A 22,041-nucleotide genomic window follows, 5' to 3' on the forward strand; every position below is an offset into this window, starting at 1 on the left:
CTGCAGAGATGAATGGAATTTGAATACAAGTAGCCATTGAAGATTGTTGCTGTATATTCTGTTTAGAGGGTATCGGTGCCTGCGCTGTTGTGCTGACTAATGTGGTCTTTACTTAAAGTCTCATCAGAACTCCTTGGCCTAATAATAGTGAAGCATTCTACTTCAGCCAAGGTGAATTTAGATGGTAAATTTAGATCACCTTCCCTTCTAGGGTTTCTCAAAATGCAGGCTATCTCTTTGCATGTGCTTTTTCGGGGGCTGGTGGAGGAAGGAAAGAAAACTTTTAGGCAGTCTTGTGTAGTTTGCTTATCCAGAAACAAGTGAGAGGGGGAGTGAGACACTGATTGTAAACTGTGCAATTGAAGATAATGCATTATTTTGATCACAAATGTGCCTAAAGTGCAGTTTCTTTGTCATTGTATTGTTATGAAAAATCTGATAAATACTGCCTAATGTGGAATTGTAAACTCAAGTCCCTGAATCTACCACGGGATGTTTGTAAAAGGTGTTCCATATGGTAAACCTGCAAGTTACTTTGACAATGAAACAAAATGATCCAAAATTGGAAATGGACTACAGGCGCTTCTATGGAAGCCCAAGCTAGATGGGCTGAATGGCCTTTCTTGTCTTTACTTATCTTTGTGATCTTATCGTTGCAAAAGAACAAGATTCAAGAATGCTAAACCCATTTATATTAATATATATATATATATTATGTAATTTGTAAAAGTTGGAAAATGTCAGCTACAGAATATCGACTGTTATTGGTTGCAGAATGTTACTTAAAAATGTGTCGTATTTTCAGTGCCCCACTGTGATTTTTTTTTTTCTTTTCAGTTGTCTATCACCATGGAAACAGTGCAACTGGTGGACATTACACTACAGATGTCTTCCATATTGGTCTTAACGGCTGGCTGCGCATTGATGACCAGATAGTGAAAGTGATCAATCAGTACCAGGTTGTAAAGCCCTCTGCTGAACGTACAGCCTACCTCCTGTACTATCGCCGAGTTGATCTGCTGTGAACTGTCACTGCTGTGTTGCTCCAGCATCTTCTTCCCAGAGCACCAACTGTCAGATAAACCCTTCCCTCCCTCATTGCAACTTTCCAAATCCACTCTTGGTAACTTCAGATTAAAGTTTAAATGGGAAAAACCTGGAGATGTGCACCAGCAGCAAATCTTGTAGATTTATGTCTCTATGTGACATCTTTCATAACATTTAACTTCATACGAATCAGTCGCTAATGTTTTCGCTTTTGATAATAGGTAACACTTGAGCCCATGTTCTTGGGGGAGGGAAAAGTGTTCCATTGTGCTGAATGCTTTGGTGTTTTGATGAGAAAAACTTGCGTGTGTGATTACTGGGTGTTGAGTAGCAGTAGGATGCTGACAGTTTTTTAAAAAAAATGCTTAATGAAAAAGCTTAACTGCACGTTACAAAATAACATGCAAATCCACATTTGAGGTTGAAATGTTGAGTCTGCGTAGATGGGTGATTGTAACCTTACTGCAGTTACTAAGACTTCTGATTGCAATTATGCTTCTGTGTACACAATTGAAACTTGATAAAAAAAAAGATGATTGATATAATTCCATTAACAGTTCAGTCTGGCTTTGTTTACTTTCTGTGGTTTTGCTCTTCTCTAATTGTTGAAATGGAACTGTACACAATTTAGTGATATTTATAGAAAATTGAGTTTGTCACCCATCAGTTAATAAATTCATTACAAGCTCTTTAAATAACTGTTTGGGGCCTGAATTGGATGCACAATCACAATGGTGCAAAGAACATTGATTGGAGAACGATCTGTTTCAACTTGTCCCGTATTGATGCCAGAAAGTGGTAAACTTTAAAACCCTCTGTAGTTCTAGAATTCCAAGATAGTCCCCCATTCAGAAACATTCAGACAAGCCACCTTTTGGTTTTTATTTGTTTGTGCAAATTCTGCGGGGCTGTAACAAAAAGAAACCTTTCCCTGTGAAATTTTCCTATACTTGGGGGGGGGAAATGCGGTTTTCTTTTGCTTCTTGTAACATTCTTACAAACTTGCAGTTAACTGGCAACTCATTCCACTATTGATTGCCACACGAGCATTATATAGATCTCACCAACTTATTCACACGCCCGTGGAATTGGTTGCTTGTTTGGGTCAATGAAATGTTACCACCTGTCCAATAAGCTAGTAATTGTCTCATCAAAGAAAAGTCTTCATTATTGCCATACTTTCCACGAGTTAACAGTTTGAAGTGAAGTGCAGCTGCATTTTTAATTAACTGGACTCCTATTTTACTGCCGTAAGAAATGTCACTTGTGAGCCATTCGGCTATGGCAAATAATTTTAGCTCTTGGTTTTGAGAATACAGGTTTTCTGTTGGGTTGGAAGCTAGCTGGTGCTGGGGATTGGTCTCTGTTTTTAAAACCTTTTTCCATATTTGGTTGTCAGGGATTGATAGACAAGTATCTGCAATTTTTTGCTTAAAGATCTGTTTAGTTCACATATTCAAAGATTTATTTTCCCGACCTTTTTATGTATTGAGACATTGGATTCTCTAACTTGTGCATTCCCGAATTAAAAACTTTCCCCAGTACCTTGAAATCCTTTCTTAAATGACCAAACATGGCTGACATTTTAATGTGAGATATTTTCAGAGCTTTTTAAGAACTATACATACGTGGTAACCAAATGATTTGCTTTTAGATTCTGTGAACTTGATCTTATGAGTTAATTTGTTGTCTTGCAGAAGAAACTACCTTGAATAAAAGTCTATTACTATGGAATATTGCAACGTGTAATCTATTTTACCAAGGAGTTTGTCTCTATATTCTACACTTGAGTCCTCTTTTATGTAATGTGCTTTATTTATCAGAATAATGGCAAAAAATAGTTCATTTGCACAGTATCTGTTGCTTGCTATTTAAACATTTCATCCTGCAGATGTTACAATCAATTCACTTACAACTTTCTTTTTAACCATTTCTTGGTTAAAGTGTGTGGTTAATATCAAACCTGAAGATTGACTAGTATTAAAATTGTTGATCCTAAGAAGTTTAAAATATGGATAACAGCGACTCTATTCCCTCCTTTCCCCATTAACTTGCTACTATTACCAACCTCCGTTCCTGACGTGAGCGGAGTGGTCCGGCTGCTGAACAATGACTAAAACTAATAGATCAGTAGCGTTACGAATTGGATTTATCACCTTGCTCAAAATGGTGCATTACGGTGCCAGATCGACTTTTACCTATTGACACAGGCAGGGAATTTGTGAAACTTTCCCACTTGGGAGAGCCGGCTGATAAAGCCCAAAATCTCCAATTAGAGCCCAGCTCTCTACCACAAAATCGACTACACCACAGCGATGGTTTACTTAAGTAATTTTAGCAGCCCAGTGGTATGCAACAGATGGGTCACTTGAAAAAAAGTGCTTGTTTATTTTTATGCTTTGCTTGCTTTAGTTTGGCAGATTGAAGTGAAGTTAACACACACGCTCACATTAAGCAGCTGCCAGTTTGTGCATGGTGCGTAATTATTTGGTGGCACTATATGGACTTCATTCATAAAACTGACATAATTGGCCTTCAGTTCTCGGTACAATGTTTGATTTGGCTGCACAACCCAGGAGCCAGTCTTTCCAGCAAGCAACAAGTTACTCTAAATTAAACTTGTTATAGAAGTGAATGTGTTTTCCAGTAGTCTAATTTTGCAATTATGTCTAGTTTCTTCATGGTTTTCATTTAGACTTGAGTTTAAAAGATATGCCAGAAGATGAAGCAGATTAGAATTGAACTGTGGTTTCTGGTTTTTCGGTTTTAACCAATAAAGCCAGCCAGATAAAACTTCACCCAGCAGAATAAGTTGGAATCTGTTTGTTTCAGTAACATCAATGAAAAATTGATGACCCGGATTTAGCGGTAAGGATAACGGCGAGGCTGTCAGCGCTCACCGCTATTGAAGAGTAAATCGGACAGCGACTTCCGCCGTCCGCACATGCGCAGTTAAACGGGGAAATCGGTAAGCTGCCCTGCTCCTCCGCAAGCTTTGCTACACCAGTACCTCGCTGAGAGACCTGGCATTCACATACATGCAACGGTGTGAAGTTGGGGTACTTAACCACTAAACACGCTAGAAAAAGTTAGGGCTTGTCCAATCAAGTATAAGTGAATTTTTAACGGCGTGGTAAGTCTTAATTACTGCCAAACAACTTCTCTGACACTGAAAATCTAATTTTACAAGTGTGGAGTCTCATTCCTTCAGATTTTAATATTTGAGATTTTTTTTTAAAAAAGTTCTTTTAATTTAATTTCTTTTATCTCAATCCCATCTTTCTTTCCCTCTCTATTTGCTTTATGTACATGATGATTTTACATTAAATTAAATATTCTGACTTGCAAGTCCTGGTTCAGACTCTGTCTCAGTAAGGATTATTCAGTGTGATTAATTGAGGAGACACACACGGTTGCTTGCCCAGTTGACACAAATCCCCTGTAGAGAACACCATGCTGATTCGGCTCTCTAATTACCGCAAATCGTGGTGTGGGCAAGTGTAAGTGCAATGAATGGCAAGTGTCTTTCGTTCGCCGCGAACAGCAAAATCCAGGTCGTGGGGCATCAGTCAGTGGTACAGGTGAGAATTTCAGTTTCTTAGTGTTGCCCACTCTTTAAATTATAGCAGGTTTTTCCTCCTGCTCCTGTGCTGGCTAGTAATTCCCCCTGGTTCCCAGTTGTTGTGCGGTGCCATTACGATAAAGACATTTATTGTAAAATGTCCCAATTTTAAGTATTTTCAATTTTCAAAAGGTTAGACAACTGAAAACACTTAGTGAAATCTTAAAACGGCATAGTATATGCCGGCAACCTTAAGCATTATGAGTTTTTCAATAGTTGCATGCAAGATATTTAAAGCTGCTTTTCATACTTGCCAGAAAAAAGTGGGTAATTAGTTGAGCACTTTTAAATTCTCCCCCTGATTTTCAGCTTCATAGTTTGGCCAGCAGAAATATCCTTCCATTTATTTGGGGAGAGGGGAGACGGAGAAGGGGTGAATACACCATATAAAAGTATAACTGCGATTTGGTAAGTGACATTCACACCTTTGGTCACAGTCACCAGTTGAGTAATCGGAGTATGTTCTGAATTTCAATCATGGGGTGCACTGCCCAAGTTTTTGTTCGCAACAACACTGCAGAAGTGTAGAACAGAGTTGTAACTTGGCTTTTTAAAAAATCTCTGGATGAAAGAAAAACTGCTGTCAGCCAACTACATCCTTTTCCCCACCCAAAGCCTCAGTTTGTGCCCCCTGGCCAGTGAAGCATCCTCAACCACTTTGCCCTTGCAAACTGCTACCCACCTGCAACCTTCGTTTCCTTTCCAAAGTCCTTTAATGTGTTGCCTCCCAGATTCATGCCCATCTCTCCCAGAGCTCCTTGTTTGAATCTCCCTAATCAGGTTTTTGCTCGTCCCACAGCCTCAAAGTGGCACTAACCAAAGTCATGAATGATGTACTCTGTGGTTGACAGCGATGCATTATCCCTTCTCGACCTCCTATAAAGCCTTTGATATCGTTGACCACGCTTTCTTCCTCGGTTGTCCAGTTCAGTGATACTGTCCTTCTTTGGTTCCGCTCATCCTATCCGATTGTAACCAGAGGATCTCAAACCAGTAGTTTCTATTCCTGCTCCAGCACCATCACCTCGGAAGTCCCCCAAGGATCCATCCTTGGTCCCCTTCCTTTTCCTCATCTCCATATTGCCCCGTGGCAGCAACATCTGCCCCAAACTAAGCTTCCAACCCCATACCCTCTGCATCACAAAGACTGTCTTCCACCTCTAACATCACCTGCATCCACCTCTCCCTTAGCCTATCTGTTGCTGAAACGCTCATCCATGCCTTTGTCGCTTCCAGACTCGACTATTCCAATGCTCTACTGCTGGGCTTTCCATCTTCCATGAATTTCAGCTCGGCCAAAACTGTCCCAATCCTATTCTGCACCAAGTACTGCTCGATCATCCTCAGACCTACATGGGCTCCGAATCCCCCAAAGTCTCAGATTTAAAATGATCACCTTGGTGTTTAAATAACTTTGTGGCCTTATCCAACCCAATCTCTACCTTCCAGCCCTGCAAACCCCACTCCCCATCGCCATTAATCTGACTCTGTCCTCTTGTGCAATGTCTTCACTTCGCCCCACCAGTCCCTTTCAGCTGCCTAGACCTCACACTGAAACTCCCCACCCTAAACCCATCTGCCTCTTCACCTCCCTCTCCTTTAAGACCCTCCTTATTACTTACCTCTTTGACCAAGTTTGCAGTCATCCCTCAGTGTTCAGTGTTTTCCACCTCAATGTAGCACCGTAGGACATTTTTCTACTAAAGCTGCTACATAAATGCAACTTGTACATATAAACATTGAATTTTTTTCATGGTGTGCAGAAGGTAAATGCACTGAAAGCCAAAGAGGGCCAGCAGTTAATATTTTCAATAGAATTACAAATCCATTGAATCAAAACACAGTTCTGACATACAGTTCCTGAGAAATCAATTCAAAACCCAGCCAATTGACTTTCTCCCCTGAGTTTAGGGATCAGTTTTCATGAAGTGTACGTCTGATGCCTTCTCACAGTTTCTAGATCTGTTTCGCTGATCCTTAAGTTGCTTGACACAGTTCTCTTTCATTCCCTCACCCCCATCCTCCATCCAAAATAAATTACACCAACATTGGAGCTGCCATCACTGCTGAGGGAAATTTTGCAGTGGAGTTTTTGATACCTCCTGCTTTCTATCATATCTGAATCATTTGACTCCTCGACTAACCCTCCCATGCAATAAAATGAGTGCATTATCATTTTACACATGCTTTTTGTCCTATTCTGGGTTGTCACTATATTAGGTGTAGCACTCTGATTTTAACATTGCTATATAAAGTGACCAAACAGATATATGTTCACCAAACAGCTTTCCCACTTTTTAAGATTAGATGGCAAATCTGCAAAGTGATCTCCTGGGCCATCTGTTGTCCTAGTATAATAGCAAAATACTGCAGATGCTGGAAATCTGAAATAACAACCGAAAACGCTGGGAAAAACTCAGCAGGCCAGGCAGCATCCATGGAGAGAGAAACAGAGTTAACGTTTCGGGTCGAAGACCTTGGCTCATTGCACAGATTGCAAAATTGAACTATGTAGTGTATTGAATTGAATCTACAAGTAAGGGATTGAGTTAAGTTGATACTATGCCAATTTTAGGTAGTTTGCTTACTAAGAAACATTAGCTAAGGTGCTTAATAAGCCATATGTTTCGAGAGTCTTTTGGGCAGATAACCCCTGCTTCATGTATCATTTGGCTTTAACTTACTGTTGAGATATAAAGAGTTGCATTGTTCATCTTTGTACTTTACACCTTAAAAAAAAACCACGAAGCCCATGGGATTAAACGGGCAGTGGCTGTGTGGATACGAAATTGGCTGAGCGACAGCAAGCAAAGAGTAAAGAATGGTTGTTTTTCAGATTGGAGTGAAGTATACAGTGGAGCCCGCCTGCCAGGGTCACTTTTAGGACCACTGCTCTTTAGATATATTAATAAACTGGACTTGGATATAGGGGGCATAATTTCAATCTTCGCAAATGACACAAAGCTTGGAAATGTATTAAATAGTGAGGAGAATAGTAGCAAACTTCAGGAGGGCATAGATTGGTGAAATGGGCAGGTACATGGCAGATGAAATGTAATGCAGAGAAGTGTGAAATGATGCATTTTGAAAGGAAAAATGAGAAGCCATATAAACGAAATGGTAACATTTTAAAGGGGTGCAAGAACAGAGGGACGTGGGGGTGTATGTACACAAATCTTTGAAGGTGGCAGGACAAGTTGATAAGGCTGTTAAAAAAGCATACAGTGTCCATGGCTTTATAAATATAGGAATAGGAACATTTAGCCGTTCAAGCCTGTTCTGCCATTCAATGAGATCATGGCTGATCTGTGACTTAATCTCATATACCTGACTTTGCCCCCATATCCCTTAATACCTTTGGTTATCAAAAATCTATTCTCCGATTTAAAGTTAACGATTGATCTAGCATCAATTGTCATTTGCAGAACAGAGTTTCAAACTTCTACCGCACTTTGCGTTTGGAAGTGTTTCCTAACTTCATTCCTGAAAAGCTTGACTCTAATTTTCAGGCTATGTCCCCTAGTCCGAGATTCCCCAACCAGTGCAAATAGTTTCTTATCTACCCTCAATTTCCCATAATATCTTAAACTTTGATCAAATCGCCCCTTAATCTTATAAATTCCAGGGACTACAACTGTAGTTTGTGTAATCTCTCCTTGTAATTTAACCCTTAAAGTCCAGGTATCATTCTGGTAAATCTAGTCTGCACTCCCTCCAAGCCCAATATATCCTTCCTAAGGTGTGGTGCCCAGAACTGAACACAGTACTCCAGGTGTGGTCTAACCAGGGCTTTTTGTATAGCTGTAACATGACTTCTAACCCCTTGTGTTTGGTTAACAAAATTGAGGTTCATGGAATAGGTGGGTCAGTGGCAGCTTGGATAAGGAATTGGCTTAAGGACAGGAAACAGTGAGTTGTGGTAAATGGCTGTATTTTCAGACTGGAGGATAGTAGACAGTGGTGTTCCCCAAGGGTCAGTGCTGGGGCCACTGCTTTTTTTGATAGATGACCTGGATATTGGAATACAGAGTAGAATTTCTAAATCTGCCGATGACACTAAACTTGGTGTGGCAAACAGTGAGGATGATACCAATCGACTGCAACAGGACATAGAAAGGCTAGCAGAATGGGCAGACAAGTGGCAGATGGAATTTACTAGAGAAGTATGAGGTGATGCATTTTGGCAGAAGGAACAGGGAGAGACAATATACACTTAATGGCACAGTTTTAAAGAGCGTGCAGGGACAGAGGGACCTGGGAGTTAATGTTCATAGGTCCATGAAGGTGGCGGGACATATTGAGAGAGTGGTTAGCAAAGCATATGGGATCTTGGGCTTCATAAATAGAGGTATTGAGTACAAAAGTAGGGAAATTATGCTGAACCTTTATAAAGTGCTGGTTAGGCCACAACTGGAGTATTGAGTCCAGTTCTGGTAATCACACTAGGAAGGATGTGAAAGCACTTGAGAGGGTGCAAAGGAGATTTACCAGAATGGTTCCGGGGATGGGGGATCTTCGCTACAAGGACAGGTTGGAGAAGCTGGATTTGTTTTCATTAGAGCAAAGGAGGTTGAGGGGTGATTTGATAGAGGTGTACAAGATTATGACTGGTTTGGATAGGCTAGATGGGGAAAGGCTGTTCCCACTAGTTAATGGTAGAAGGACTAGGGGACACAGATTTAAGGTTTTGGGCAAGGGATACAGGGGGTTGTGAGGAAAAACTTTTTTACGCAGCGAGTGGTGATGACCTGGAACTCATTGCCGACGGAAGTGGTGGAAGCGGAGACACTCAATGTTTTCAAAGGGAGACTGGATAGGCACTTGAGGGAAATAAACTTGCAGGGCTATGGGAATAGAGCGGGAGAATGGGATTGACTGGATTGCTCTACAGAGAGCCGGCACGGACTCGATGGGCCGAATGGCCTCCTTCTGTGCTGTTATGACTATTCTAGTGCTCTAGATATAAAGGCCAGCATCCCATTAGCCTTTTTGATTATTTTTCTGTACCTGCCCATGACATTTTAATCATCTATGTACATGGTTCCCAAAGTCTCTTTGGACCTCCATTGTTTCTAACTTTTCATCATTTAGAAAGTACTCTGACCTATCTTTTTTTGGTCCAAAATGGATGACTTGCCAACATTGAAATCCATTTGCCACACTCACTTAATCTATTAATATCTCATAATTTTATGCTTCCACCTACACTGCTTACAATGCTGCATATTTTTGTCATCGGCAAACTTGGCTCTCAATCCCATCATCTAAGTCGTTAATAAATAGTGAATAGTTGAGGCCCTAACATGAATCCCCATGGGACGTCACTAGTCACATTCGTCCAATTTGAGTACCTGCCCATTATCCTTACTCTGTGTCCTGCTGCTCAGCCAATCTCCTAACCAGGTCAATAATTTGCCCTCAATTCCATGACCTTCAACTTTAGCTAACAGTCTCTTATAAGGAATTTTATTGAATGTCTTCTACAAAAGCAAGGAGGCTATGCTAAAACTTTATAAATCATTGGTTAGACTTCAGCTAGAGTAGTATGTCCAATTCTGGGCCCCACACTTTAGCAAGGATGTCAAGGCCTTGGAGGGGGTGCAGAGGAGATTTACCAGAAATGATGTGAGGGATGGTGGAATTTAGTTGTGTGGAGAGTCTGGAGAAGCTGGAATTGTTCTCTTTGGAGTAAAAAAGGTTAAATGAAGATTTAGTAGAGGTGTTCAAAATTATGAGGGGTTTTGATAGAGTAGATAGTTTGAAACTTTACAATGGCATGAGGGTTGGTAACCAGAGGACACATATTTCAGATAATTGGCAAAAAAAAGCTAGGGAGGAGATGAGATTTTTAAAAAATCTGAGTTACAATCTGGAATGCATTGCCTGAAAGTGTGGTGGGAGCAGATTCAATAATAACAAGGGCATTGGATATATAATTAAAAAGGAAAATTTTGCACGGCTATAGGGAAAGAGCAGGAGAGTTGGACTAATTGGTAGCGCTTTCAGTGAGCCGGTACAGGTGTGATGCATTGAATGGCCTCCTGTGCTGTATGATTCTTTGGAAAAAAAATGTAGAGGCCCCAATCTGTTGCATAAACGGGCTTTCTCTGTTGCCAGAGGCACCTGCACAATACATTCTCTCGGGCTTTGATGTCACAGCAGCAGGTAAATCTTATTCTTTCATTTAACCCCGAAGTCTGCCAACACAGGAAGAGGAAGTCAAAAGCCAGGAAACCCCTGATTAGGTGACTAGGTTAGCAGGTCACTAATGGACTCCTTGAAAACAGCTGGACTGTGGTAGAGACAAAAAGTAAAATTGCAAATGTTGGAAGTACACACGAGTCATATCAATGTGTGAAATAGAAAAAAGAAGTTAATGGCCCAGTAATTCCGGGCACAACGCGGGAGTAAGGACGGGGTACTCACGCGTGTGCCCGGAGGAATTGCCGGGTTTCAGCATGCACAGCGCATGCGCCAAAAACCGGCATTTCCTGCCCTCTGACCCAAGGGGTTAAGAGGCAGAACGTGTGCGACTTGTGATGCAGCGCGTGCGCAGTGAAATTCCTTTTTTTTTTCCAGAGTTGCCAGAGTGTAAAGGTCTCCGGTTTTTACGCGTGGAAAAACCAGACGTAAGTACTTAGTTTTACAGGTAAGTGGTCTTTTAGTACAATTTAGAAATTTTTTTTCCACCGGTTTATTATTTTTAAAGAATTTACAGTAAGGTAAGTTTAGTTTTAGACCCTATTTTTAAAAATTTTATTTTTTTCAAAATTTGATTAATTGTTTAAAAAAAATTTTAAACTTATTTATAGTTAATATAATCAGTGGGATGTTTTTAAAAATTTTATTTAAAGTTTAAGTAGTGTTTTGGCAGCCCATACTTTTCATGAGTTTGACAGTTCTTACTCTCAAGCTCATGAATGAAGTTTCCCCTCCCCTGATTGGCTGCACAGTGCTCACCTGATCCCAGCCGGCACATCGCACTAACTACGCCGCTGGATCAGGTAAGCACATCGCGCCGACATCTGAACCGGGCCAGTGACAGGAAATGCAAGCAGGCCCGGGCTTCAGATGTCGGCGCGCAGGGTGAGTGCACATCGGGGGCTTGCACGCGCGGCAAGCTCCCGATCCTAATTTCAGGGCCAATATTTCCAGGTGGGGACCCTTCATTGGAACGGAATTTTTAACACCATAATGAGATAAAACAGAATGAACATCTGGAAGCTCAAGAAAATTACTTGTTTCAGGTAACAATAGATTTAATGGCCTGGGGATTGAAAATGATCATCTGCCTTCCATGAGTAACAGTCCCTGGACCTCATGTACCAGAACACACGATGATGGAGTTGCCAAAGGTACTTGTGCGAAATGAGCTATTTATCTAGGGCAGACCCTCAGAAGTTTCCTTGGAACAGAATTATCTGACAGTGGATTGCTCTTACATTGGTGGAAGAGTTAACTAATGCAGTGCAATAAACGGTTGGGACCTGTATAAAATTGTCAAACCTGCAGAAAAGAGTTTTGAACAATGTAACCTGCCTATAATGGGAGAAAGAGAACCAAGCATGTGACCAGAACGAGCTACTTAGCTAAATGAAGGAGGGTCACCATCACCACAATGACAAATTTTAAATGCGGTTTCCCTGTAATCCCAGTTGAATCTGAAGATTGATGAAGAATCATTTTTAAAATTAAAAAAATCCACAATGTTTGCCTCCTCTCCTAAATGGCCATCCTTTGTGTTTCCATCTGGACTTAAAAGTTTCAGCAGACTGTTCGACTGTCTGTATCCACTTGCTTTCCAGTAGAAGTTACTGGATAGCAATTAGGAGCGGAAATGGGAAAATATTTCCCCTCTAGCCTGGGATGCTGAGGTCAATTATGCTCACCTTCTGCCCTGGCTGTGATCAGTTGCTAACTCAACACACCAGGGATAAAACCTGAGATCTGGTCTGAATGGTGTGTCCATACCATTGAAATTAGTCTCAGCCATTGGGAGAGTCCTATTATTTCTTTTTAACCATAACCTGCTGTTTTGTTTTTGTTATTGCAGCTATTGAGCAATGTTGCACCGTATTGGGATGCTCGTGGAAAACTGTGTAAGCCCTCGCAATTATCTAAATTGACATTTTTTACGTGTGCGCCTCACCTATATTGCACTTGTGATATTAAATTTTGAATGCTATCTGGAAATAGTTTCCAAATTTAAAGCAATATTTCCTCCTCAGCAAGCTGCTGTGAAATGATATGCCTGGTTGTTATTTGTTAGATTGTTTTTATTAACTTTGAGTTAAGCTCAGTTTTAAATAATATATTGCTAGTGGTTTCTGCTATGCATGTCTGCATCTGGCTTACCATCCTTGCTGATCTTTTTACTGGAATACAGATATTTTGATTCCTGGCTGACTATTGGTAACAAGGCTGGCCAAATGAGCATAGGAAAAGAATTAAACAAAATTGCTCAATCGAGTATTCTAACTTTCTTGGAAATACTCAGCAGGTCAGGCAGCATGAAAGGTCATCAACCTGAAACGTTAACTCTTTCTCTCTCCACAGATGCTGCCGGACCTGAGTATTTCCAGCATTTTCTGTTCTTATTTCAGATTTCCAGCATCTGCAATATTTTGTACAAGAAACTTTATTCAAAATGTCTTGTTCTCTCAGTTGATGACAAAGGAAGCATCTGACCAATTAGAGGGATGTGCATCAGGACTGGAACGATATGTTTTTGCTAATAGTTTCCAATTTTGTAAACAAAAACGAGTTCCAGATGGCGGATACCAACACTTAGCAGCTCATAAAAACAGGCACTTTTAGTAACACAAACAAGCCATTTGGTCCAACAAGCCCACCTCCTTGATTGATCTCAACCCTACTAAGCTGCCCTCTCACGGCATCCCTCAATCACTTCTATCTTCAGAAACAACTCTAGTTCCAGATTGAATCATCTATACAGTTTTCTTCGATGGCCTTCCCTTGTAAATTAGTCCACAACACTCTTGCCCTTTGTGCAAAATGCATTCACCTATCTTCCATTCTTGCTTCTAACCTAATTTTCAACTGATGTCCTTATACTTGAAATCTTGCCATAATGAACCAACACCCAGGGTGACTAATGCGATAGCAAAATACTGCGGATGTTGGAAATCCGAAATAACAACAGAAAATGCTGGAAAAACTCAGCATCCCAGGGAGCATCCGTGGAGAGAGAAACAGAGTTAACGTTTCAGGTCGATGACCTTTCGTCAGAACTGGAAACAAACAGGAAATGGAACAGGTTTAGGGGCTGGGAAAAGGGGGAAGGGATGAAAGAACAAAAGGGAAGGTCAGTGATAGGATAGAAAGCAGGAGAGATTAAGAGACATTCAAGGCGAGAGGCGGTGGTAATAGGACAGCTTAAGGAACAAAGGATGGCTCTAGATGGGGTGTGGATTGCGCTGGCGGAATGAAGGACAGCTGCCGTGTGGGAGGGAAGAAAAAAAAAAGGGGGCCAAACAAAAATTGTGGATAAAAAAACAAAGAAATATATATGTGATAGGGGCCGAGGTTATGATCTGAAATTGTTGAACTCTATGTTGAGTCCAGAGGGCCGTAGAGTGCCTAATCGAAAGATGAGGTGCTGCTCATCGAGCTTATGCTGAGCTTCCGTGGAACAGTGCAAGAGGCCAAGGACGGTGAGGTCTGAGTGGGAATGGAGCGGAGAATTAAAGTGACAGGCCACCGGGAGCTATCACTGACCTTCCCTTCTGTTCTTTCATCCCCCCCCCTTTTCCCAGCCCCTAAATCTGTTCCATTTCCTGCTTGTTTCCAGTTCTGACGAAAGGTCTTCAACCTGAAACGTTAACTCTGTTTCTCTCTCCGCGGATGCTGCCCTGGCCTGCTGAGTTTTTCCAGCGTTTTCTGTTGTTATTACCCAGGGTGGCTAGCTAGATACAAAGGGTGATTGGAGGATGGAGGAGGGCGGTGACGTTGGTAGTGGAGGCCACCACTTTGCTCCCATTGGATGTGCGTACCCTACTGGATGTTCAGTATTCAGTGACTCGAACACTCATTTCCACTCACCAGGGCTGTCTGGAGTGGGGCTCGAACCCATAACCATCCAACTCGGGCAGGAATGCTAACACTGAGCCAAGGATTACTCAAACTGCATGCTCCTTATAATATAATCTTGTTTGATTTGTCTCTGTCCCTCTGCTAATGCAAACCAGTACCTTATTTGCCTTTTCATTAGCCATGCTTTGGTTTTGTAGATTTCTCCACAATAATCTCTCAATCTTTTTCCTGATCAGTCAGCTATATGATTTGACACATATTTCCTCTTTTTCTTACGTGCTAATTATTTTACACAAAATTAATCATTTATTTAAGGATTTTAGATTCCGAATAATATACTTTCAATGTTGTCATTAATTTTTTTCCCTCCATTTGCAGTATACTGTTCTACTGAAAGTGCTGAGCACAGAATCTCAGCTGCACGTCCCATTATCTTTTCAACTCCTGGCAGCAGAGGATCGTTCATCAACAACAACTTGCACTTATTGGGCACCTTTAATGCAGCAAAACATTCCAAAGCACTTCGAGAAGGTTCACTCGGTTGATTCCGGAGATGAGGGGGTTGACTTATGAGGAAAGGTTGAGTAGGTTGGGCCTCTACTCATTGGAATTCAGAAGAATGAGAGGCGATCTTATCGAAACATATAAGATTGTGAGGGGGCTTGATCGGGTGGATGCGGGGAGGATGTTCCCGATGATGGGTGGAACTAGAACTAGGGGGCATAATCTTAGAATAAGGGGCTGCCCTTTCAAAACTGAGATGAGGAGAAACTTCTTCACTCAGAGGGTAGTAAATCTATGGAATTTGCTACCCCAGAGAGCTGTGGAAGCTGCGACATTAAATAAATTTAAAACGGAGATAGCTGATAAGGGAATTAGGGGTTACGGGGAGCGGGCAGGGAAGTGGACGTGAGTCTAGGTTCGGATCAGCCATGATCCTATTGAATGGCGGAGCAGGCCTGAAGGGCCGTATGGCCTACTCCTACTTCTTATGTTCACAAAAAGGTGGGTGGATGTAAATGGACACTGAACAGGAGTTAGAAGAGGTGACTGAAAGTGTGGTTGAAGATGTAGGTTGTGAGCTGTTTGAAGATAGAACTAAAAATTTCTGATGTATTTGTGCGATCGTTGGACTCTGAATTGATGTCTTTGTGATGTGGCATTACAGTAATTACAGGTGTCCATGTGCTCTGCATTGTGTGGAAGTTGTACATTGTGGAATAGTTTTATTTTTCATTTGGTCTCTGCGGGGTCCAGTAAAACCTTCCAGTCATAGCACTGATGAACAGACAAGTCTTGTGGATGAAGTGTGCCGCTGCTGATCTTTTACCAGTGCAGGACATTGGGTTGTATGCTGCATAGTTTGATTTAATCATTGTCGTGAATCTGGGCTTTGGAATAAATCTATGAATCACTCTTGCAAAAGATGTGTTTATTAGAACAGAGGAGATTATGGGATGATTTGCTACAGGTGTTTAAAATTATGAAGGGGGGACAGAATAGATAGAAGACAGACCGTTTCCAGTGATTGAGAAGTCCAGCATGACAAGACATAGATATAAGCTTAAATGTAAGAGATTTAGGACGGGGAGTTGGAGAAACTTTTACACAAAGGGTTGTGACACTGTGGAATGCACTACTAAAAGTTAGTGATTGACACAGAGACCCATTGGAGAATAGGTTCGATAGATGGTTGGGGAAAACGGAATAAAGGGACGTGGGAACATGAGATTAGGGGTACAGTTCATGTGGAGGATATACACCAACACAGAATGGTTGGGTGAAATGTCCTGGTTCGGTGTTTTCATTTCTATGTCATTCTGTGTAACAACCAAAATCCAGTAGAAAATGTGTAATATTCATAATTATTTTTGTGGCTGAATCATAATATAACTAAATGATTTATAAAACATTCCTATTCTAAAGCTAAATGTCAAACATTTTAAAAGTTTATCAAAACTTGCAAGATTTTAAATATCCATGTATTGAGACTACCTGGTTGGTTATTCAGTAGTGGTATCCACATAGGCAGATTAATAAATTGTGGGATTTGTCAACTCTTTCCAATGTCTCAAAGGCTAATCCCAATTGTTTTATGAGCTTTATTTTGTAAATTTAGATCTGTAGAATTTAGTGATAAATGATACCAAACTGGAAGTAGTTATTACAAAAGGAATTTTAATGAATATGTGTTAGCAAGAACTTATAGAATGTGGCCTGTCATTTATGTGAAGATGATAGCATTTCCTAGATTTATCATTGCAACCCAATGAAAGGTAAATAGTGGAAACAATCTAGTTAAAGTAGAGATTTGAATGATGGCCCCATAATGAATGTAACAATGGGCATACCTAGGATGAGGAACGGGACAATCAGTGATAGCAGGACAGAGAATCAGAATCTTATAGCACAGGAGGAGGCCATTCCACCATCGCGCCTGTGCCGGCTCTTTGAAAGAGCTATCCAACTAGTCCCACTCAGGTCAGGTAGCATCTGTGGAGAGAGAGAAACAGAGTTAACATTTCAGGTCGATGACCTTTCATCAGAACTGAAAAAAGTTAGAGATATAACAGGTTTTATGCAAGTACAGAGGCAGGAGAAGGGGGGAGGAAAGAACAAAAGACTTGGGTCTGCAATAGGATGGAAGGCAGGAGTGATGAAACGGCAAAAGGAGATGGTAATGGGTCACAGACCTGAAACGTTAACTCTGTTTCTCTCTCCACAGATGCTGCCTGACTACCTGAGTATTTCCAGCATTTTCTGTTTTTAATCCCACTCCCCTGCTCTTTACCCGTAGCTCAATATTATTATACTAAATATTATTTTGTATAATATATAAAAGTTTATTTTCTTCTTGCAATGCTAAACCAGGCACAGTTAAACCTTTTTGCAACAGTCTGTGTTCCTGTCCTTTCTAACCATTTTCCTCATCCTAATAGAAGTTCTGGGACAGAGATCAGTCCTTTAACCTGAATCCCCAATGTGAACTATTTACTGGTCTCTGTGAGATTGTAATGACAATGTTAGTCAACAACCAGAAAAGCTTTGCTTTAAAAAAAAAATACAAGTGTAAGCTGGTTATAAATAGTGTATTCGAAGATTACTCACTGACCTGACTTTATAAAGGAGCCACGGGTACCGAAGACGTGAATTTAACCTGCCACCGCCAGAGGGCAGCTGCAATGGAAACTTGCAGAGATATTCAAATAAACCCATTTATTGACTCCAAATAAACCCATCCAAGCAAGATTCAGATCGAAACATAACATCCAGGTGGACCAAACCGCTGGCCAGTCCTATTGTACAAAATTCTTGATCCAAACATAATCTTATCCAAGAGTTGCTCAAATATCCGGCGATTAACGTCCAACCAAAGTTTTACTGAGATCAGCAGGTTATTTCAGAATTTGAACTTGTTTGTACAGAACATCAGCATTTTATGCTTTATTCATCGCTGTGCGTATGATTTAATAGAGTGACGGCAAGATTTTAAAAGTGGTTCTTTGTTTGCGTCATCCAGCGAGTTTGAAAGAACAGAATAGTAATTACACACTTGAAGGGAATTCGAAGTGAAATCCAGCGGTGGTACTTTTAGTTCACCATCCGTCTGCTGTTATTATATAATATAATAAACTGGCACCAGTCTGCCACATTGTGTCGGGACAAGGATTGCTGTAATTTAACTGTACACAAGCATCATCCAAGTCGACCAGTTCAATGCACAGCACACTACCTTTGCCTCGTCCCTTCATACCGATGATGTATTTACTATACATTAAGCTAACGAAAGGTTCTCCACCCGAAAAGTTAACTGTTTCTCTCTCCATGGGATGCTGCCCTGGCCTGTTGAGTTTTTCCAGCGTTTTCTGTTGTTATTTCGGATTTCCAGCACCCGCAGTATTTTGCTATCACATTAAGCTAACCCTTGCATTTGGAAAAAAAAACACGAGCATTTGAAATCCCTTAAAATATGACTGGTGAAACGTAACGACAAGCCGATGTATGAAAAGTGAGCGACAATTTTCAGTGCAACCCTAATAAAGTAGGACCATAGTTGGAAGGGTTATTGAGGAATAGAATGAATTTCCCGCACTGAAACGGCATGTTTGGATCAGAATGATGGAATGTTTATCTCTGGCCATCTGTATGTCGAAGCACGCACTGCGAAAGTGCATTGTTAAGGTTTTTTGTGCGAATAATAAAATTTGACGTGTTTAACTTTGGCAACAGAACTGTAATATCCAATGTTTATTATGGAAAGAATTCTGCCTATCAACTACCCCCACCCCCTCCTCTCAAAAAAAAATAGCACTTTCAGATGAATCTGGATGGGAGTGTTTGGCCTCAGCCGCGATTCCGGTGTCTGGACAGTGGGGGTAAATCAGCAGCCAGAGAGACTCACTGCTGGCAGCCAACCTCCCCTCGCCACCCCCCAATCCTCCACAGCCAGATCACTGAGAGAGACAAGTCCGTTTAAAGGCGTGATTTTAATTCTGTTGCGAACTTGTTGCAGCATCAATAAAACTTGAGAGTTGGTGCAAGTGAAGGAGAAAGCCCCCCCCCCTAAACTTGGGGGGGAAAGGAGCCTCTTGACTTGTTTGGAGACTCGCTCCTTGCATCAGGGTCCAAGCAAACCGCAAACACACCAACTCGTCACTTCTCCATGTGGCGTCAGATCCAGGTCCGGAGCCAACAACAGCACTCTGCAGGATATGACCAGTCTGGCTTTTCTTTTTGCCCACCCCTCTGCTTCGAGCGCAAATATATAAATTCTGCAAGCGACTGCGGCAGAGACGGAGAGAGACCGCCATCCATCCGAGTTCGACAATCCAGCTGGGAAATCGGCGTTGAAAGAAATCGACAAGCCCGCTTGAAATTGAGCGGCAGTGCCTTTCCCAACTCTCCCACTGTCAAGTGAAGTCAAGAAGCTTGAGTTTTCCAGCTCCCTCTCATCTGCTCCTTGGACGAGGTGCCAGGTGAGTGAAGAAAGACTGTTTGCTTAAAATGCGTTGTTTGCACAAACTCGCCAAACTGCCCTTATTTTTTTGTTTTTAATTAAACAAGTCAAACACCTGCCACAAATGGTCTGTTTGGTATTGTTTCCTGAAACATTTCGGCACGCCGAGATATCTTGCTGCCTTTTATTGCGCAGAAGGGGTTAAGTTCTTGGAAGGCAACAAGCGAGTCTGTAAAAAAAAAGCGCTCCTTTTGTGTTTAGTATCTGGCGATCTCCAGCCGGCCCCCACTGGCCGAACGAGCTGTTCGGTTCTGGGGAGGGTTTTTACAGCTTCAGGCTCAATCGGAGACCACTCGAGGGAGGCGGGCAAATCCAAACAAGCCATTCAGAGCGATAGACGAGAAGAGAAAAGAGCAGCGAGGAATAGACAATAGAGATTAATAAAAGGAAGTCAGTGCCGGGATTGGCTTTGCTTTATTGAAATAATAATAATTGGCGCGACAGTATTGCCCACTTCATTCTGACCCCGGGCCAGCAATCTGCCCGGAGTGTCTACCCTTCATGTACAAGCACCCAACATATCAAAGGCTTCCAGTTTGTACAACACCAAACCCTTCACTTGCTCCACCTGAATATGCTTCTGCTGTTAGGACCATACTAATGTTAGGCTATATTTCAACATCAGTGCTGAAAATCCTGGGGGTTTTTTCTTTGAAGAACTCCAGGGTGTATTGACACAGCTATTTTTGCACCAGGTGAGTCTGACCTCTTTTTGTATCTTCATTCCAGATTGTTCCCATTCGAATCTTCAAAACTTCTTCAATCGTTTGGTTCAGATCGACCAGTTCTCAGCCATGACCCCTTTCTCCTCCTGGGTCATTGTCGCCGGAATAATGGCCTTGGCGCAAGACTCGTGCTGCTGGATCTTGCCCAACGCATCGCATTTCGAAAGTTTGCTTAAATATGTCCATTCCCGGAGCAAGCGAGCCATCCCCCAGATCGACAAAGAGGAGATTTTGCAACTTCACAACCACCTGAGGGGACAGGTCTACCCTTCGTCCTCCAACATGGAGTACATAGTGAGTAGATGCCTCGGGTTGGTAGAGCACTCCTGGGTAACCCTGGAGACCACAGGTCTCAGCATCACTGGCTACTCTGCTCCAAACCTCGGTAGTGTCCCATAAATGGAAGGGCAGAGGAGGAAAACTCTCAAACATGAATAAAAACAGAAAACACCTTGGCTACATCTGCTCGGAGCAAATAGAAGTTTAACTCTGTTCTATCTTCTTTTTGTTTATTCTGCCCTTTTCTGGCGTCATTTTTTTCCCTTTTTCAGGCTTCCTCGAAAGTTAAGACCGCTTTGTGTGAGAGCGAGTGAGAGAATAGTCTTGGGCAGGTAGATGCCATTGTATGTTGTGTGAAGTATAGCATTACTATCTGAAATGCCCTTTTTGGCTTTTCAATTTATCAATCATTGTAGAAAAAGGACATGGATGGGACGGTCCCTGCACTCCTGCATGGGACGGTCCCTGCACTCCTGCATGGGACGGTCCCTGCACTCCTGCATGGGACGGTCCCTGCACTCCTGCATGGGACGGTCCCTGCACTCCTGCATGGGACGGTCCCTGCACTCCTGCATGGGACGGTCCCTGCACTCCTGCATGGGACGGTCCCTGCACTCCTGCATGGGACGGTCCCTGCACTCCTGAACCAGGGCTCGGCTGCACTTGTCCTGTCCCTGTAGCGCCTCATTAGAGGGCATGACCTCCTCCTCTCCAAAAATATTGACGGGAGCATGGCTTGCACGTGTCTGATTCATCCAGCGTGGCAGGCGAGCCTTTTGGTGATGCAAATCTAGTAGAATAAGCATGGGAAAGTATGAAGAGACCATATATTTTTTTGGCTTCTGCAACACAAGTCCATTAAATCTCTTTGTTTATCACACCTTTGTAATGTTTGCTCGTGATTCCTATTTGCTTGAAGACTTATTTTTTCCTGTCGTGACTGTTTCTAGCAGATTGTGGGCACCGTCAGAACAAGATTATAACCCACGTGAAGAAGTTAGGAGTAGGCAATAAATAAAGGAGTGGGAGAAAGAATTGATAATATTTGTATAAGTAAGGATGCTATTATTTTCAGAGCAGTGTCACTTGAGAAAACTAATATTAAATACTCAAGATACCTGGTCAATACAGCAAAGCCCGCTCATTTATCCTCCCCCCACCCCCCCCCCCCCATGAGCAAAATGTATCCTTAAAATGTTTATCAAGGGAATTTTAGGTAGATTAGCTGCAGAACTAAAACAATATAAGGAGACAGTTAAAGGGAACATGTAGAGGGGCTGGGCGGGATCTAAATTACT

The 22,041-nt window shown here is 41.8% G+C and overlaps 2 protein-coding genes across 4 annotated transcripts in view; both read left to right on the plus strand.

Annotated features, from left to right (window-relative positions):
- Positions 1–2,781, plus strand: part of usp10 (ubiquitin specific peptidase 10) — an 84,290-nt gene extending 81,509 nt beyond the window's left edge. Inside the window, exon 14 of the mRNA XM_085991781.1 lies at positions 838–2,781. Coding sequence (XP_085847907.1) covers positions 838–1,025 — 188 coding nt within the window. The 3' untranslated portion in view covers positions 1,026–2,781. The remainder of the gene's footprint in view (positions 1–837) is intronic.
- Positions 2,782–11,736: 8,955 nt separating this feature from the next.
- Positions 11,737–22,041, plus strand: part of crispld2 (cysteine-rich secretory protein LCCL domain containing 2) — a 61,337-nt gene continuing 51,032 nt past the window's right edge. For 2 of the 3 annotated variants that reach the window (XR_015078856.1, XM_085991782.1), the window contains exons 1-3: positions 11,751–12,768; positions 15,101–19,698; positions 20,469–20,758. Coding sequence is in view for 1 of the 3 variants with exons in the window: in XM_085991782.1 (XP_085847908.1) it covers positions 20,534–20,758 (225 nt within the window). In the remaining 2 variants the exon portion in view is untranslated. Of the gene's footprint in view, positions 12,769–15,100; positions 19,699–20,468; positions 20,759–22,041 lie in introns of all 3 variants that reach the window. The other variant, XR_015078857.1, reaches the window with a different exon arrangement.

Source organism: Somniosus microcephalus, chromosome 6 (genome assembly GCF_052327205.1).
Source record: "Somniosus microcephalus isolate GS21.2 chromosome 6, FLI_Smic_1.0, whole genome shotgun sequence".
NCBI classification, from domain to species: Eukaryota; Metazoa; Chordata; class Chondrichthyes; order Squaliformes; family Somniosidae; genus Somniosus; species Somniosus microcephalus.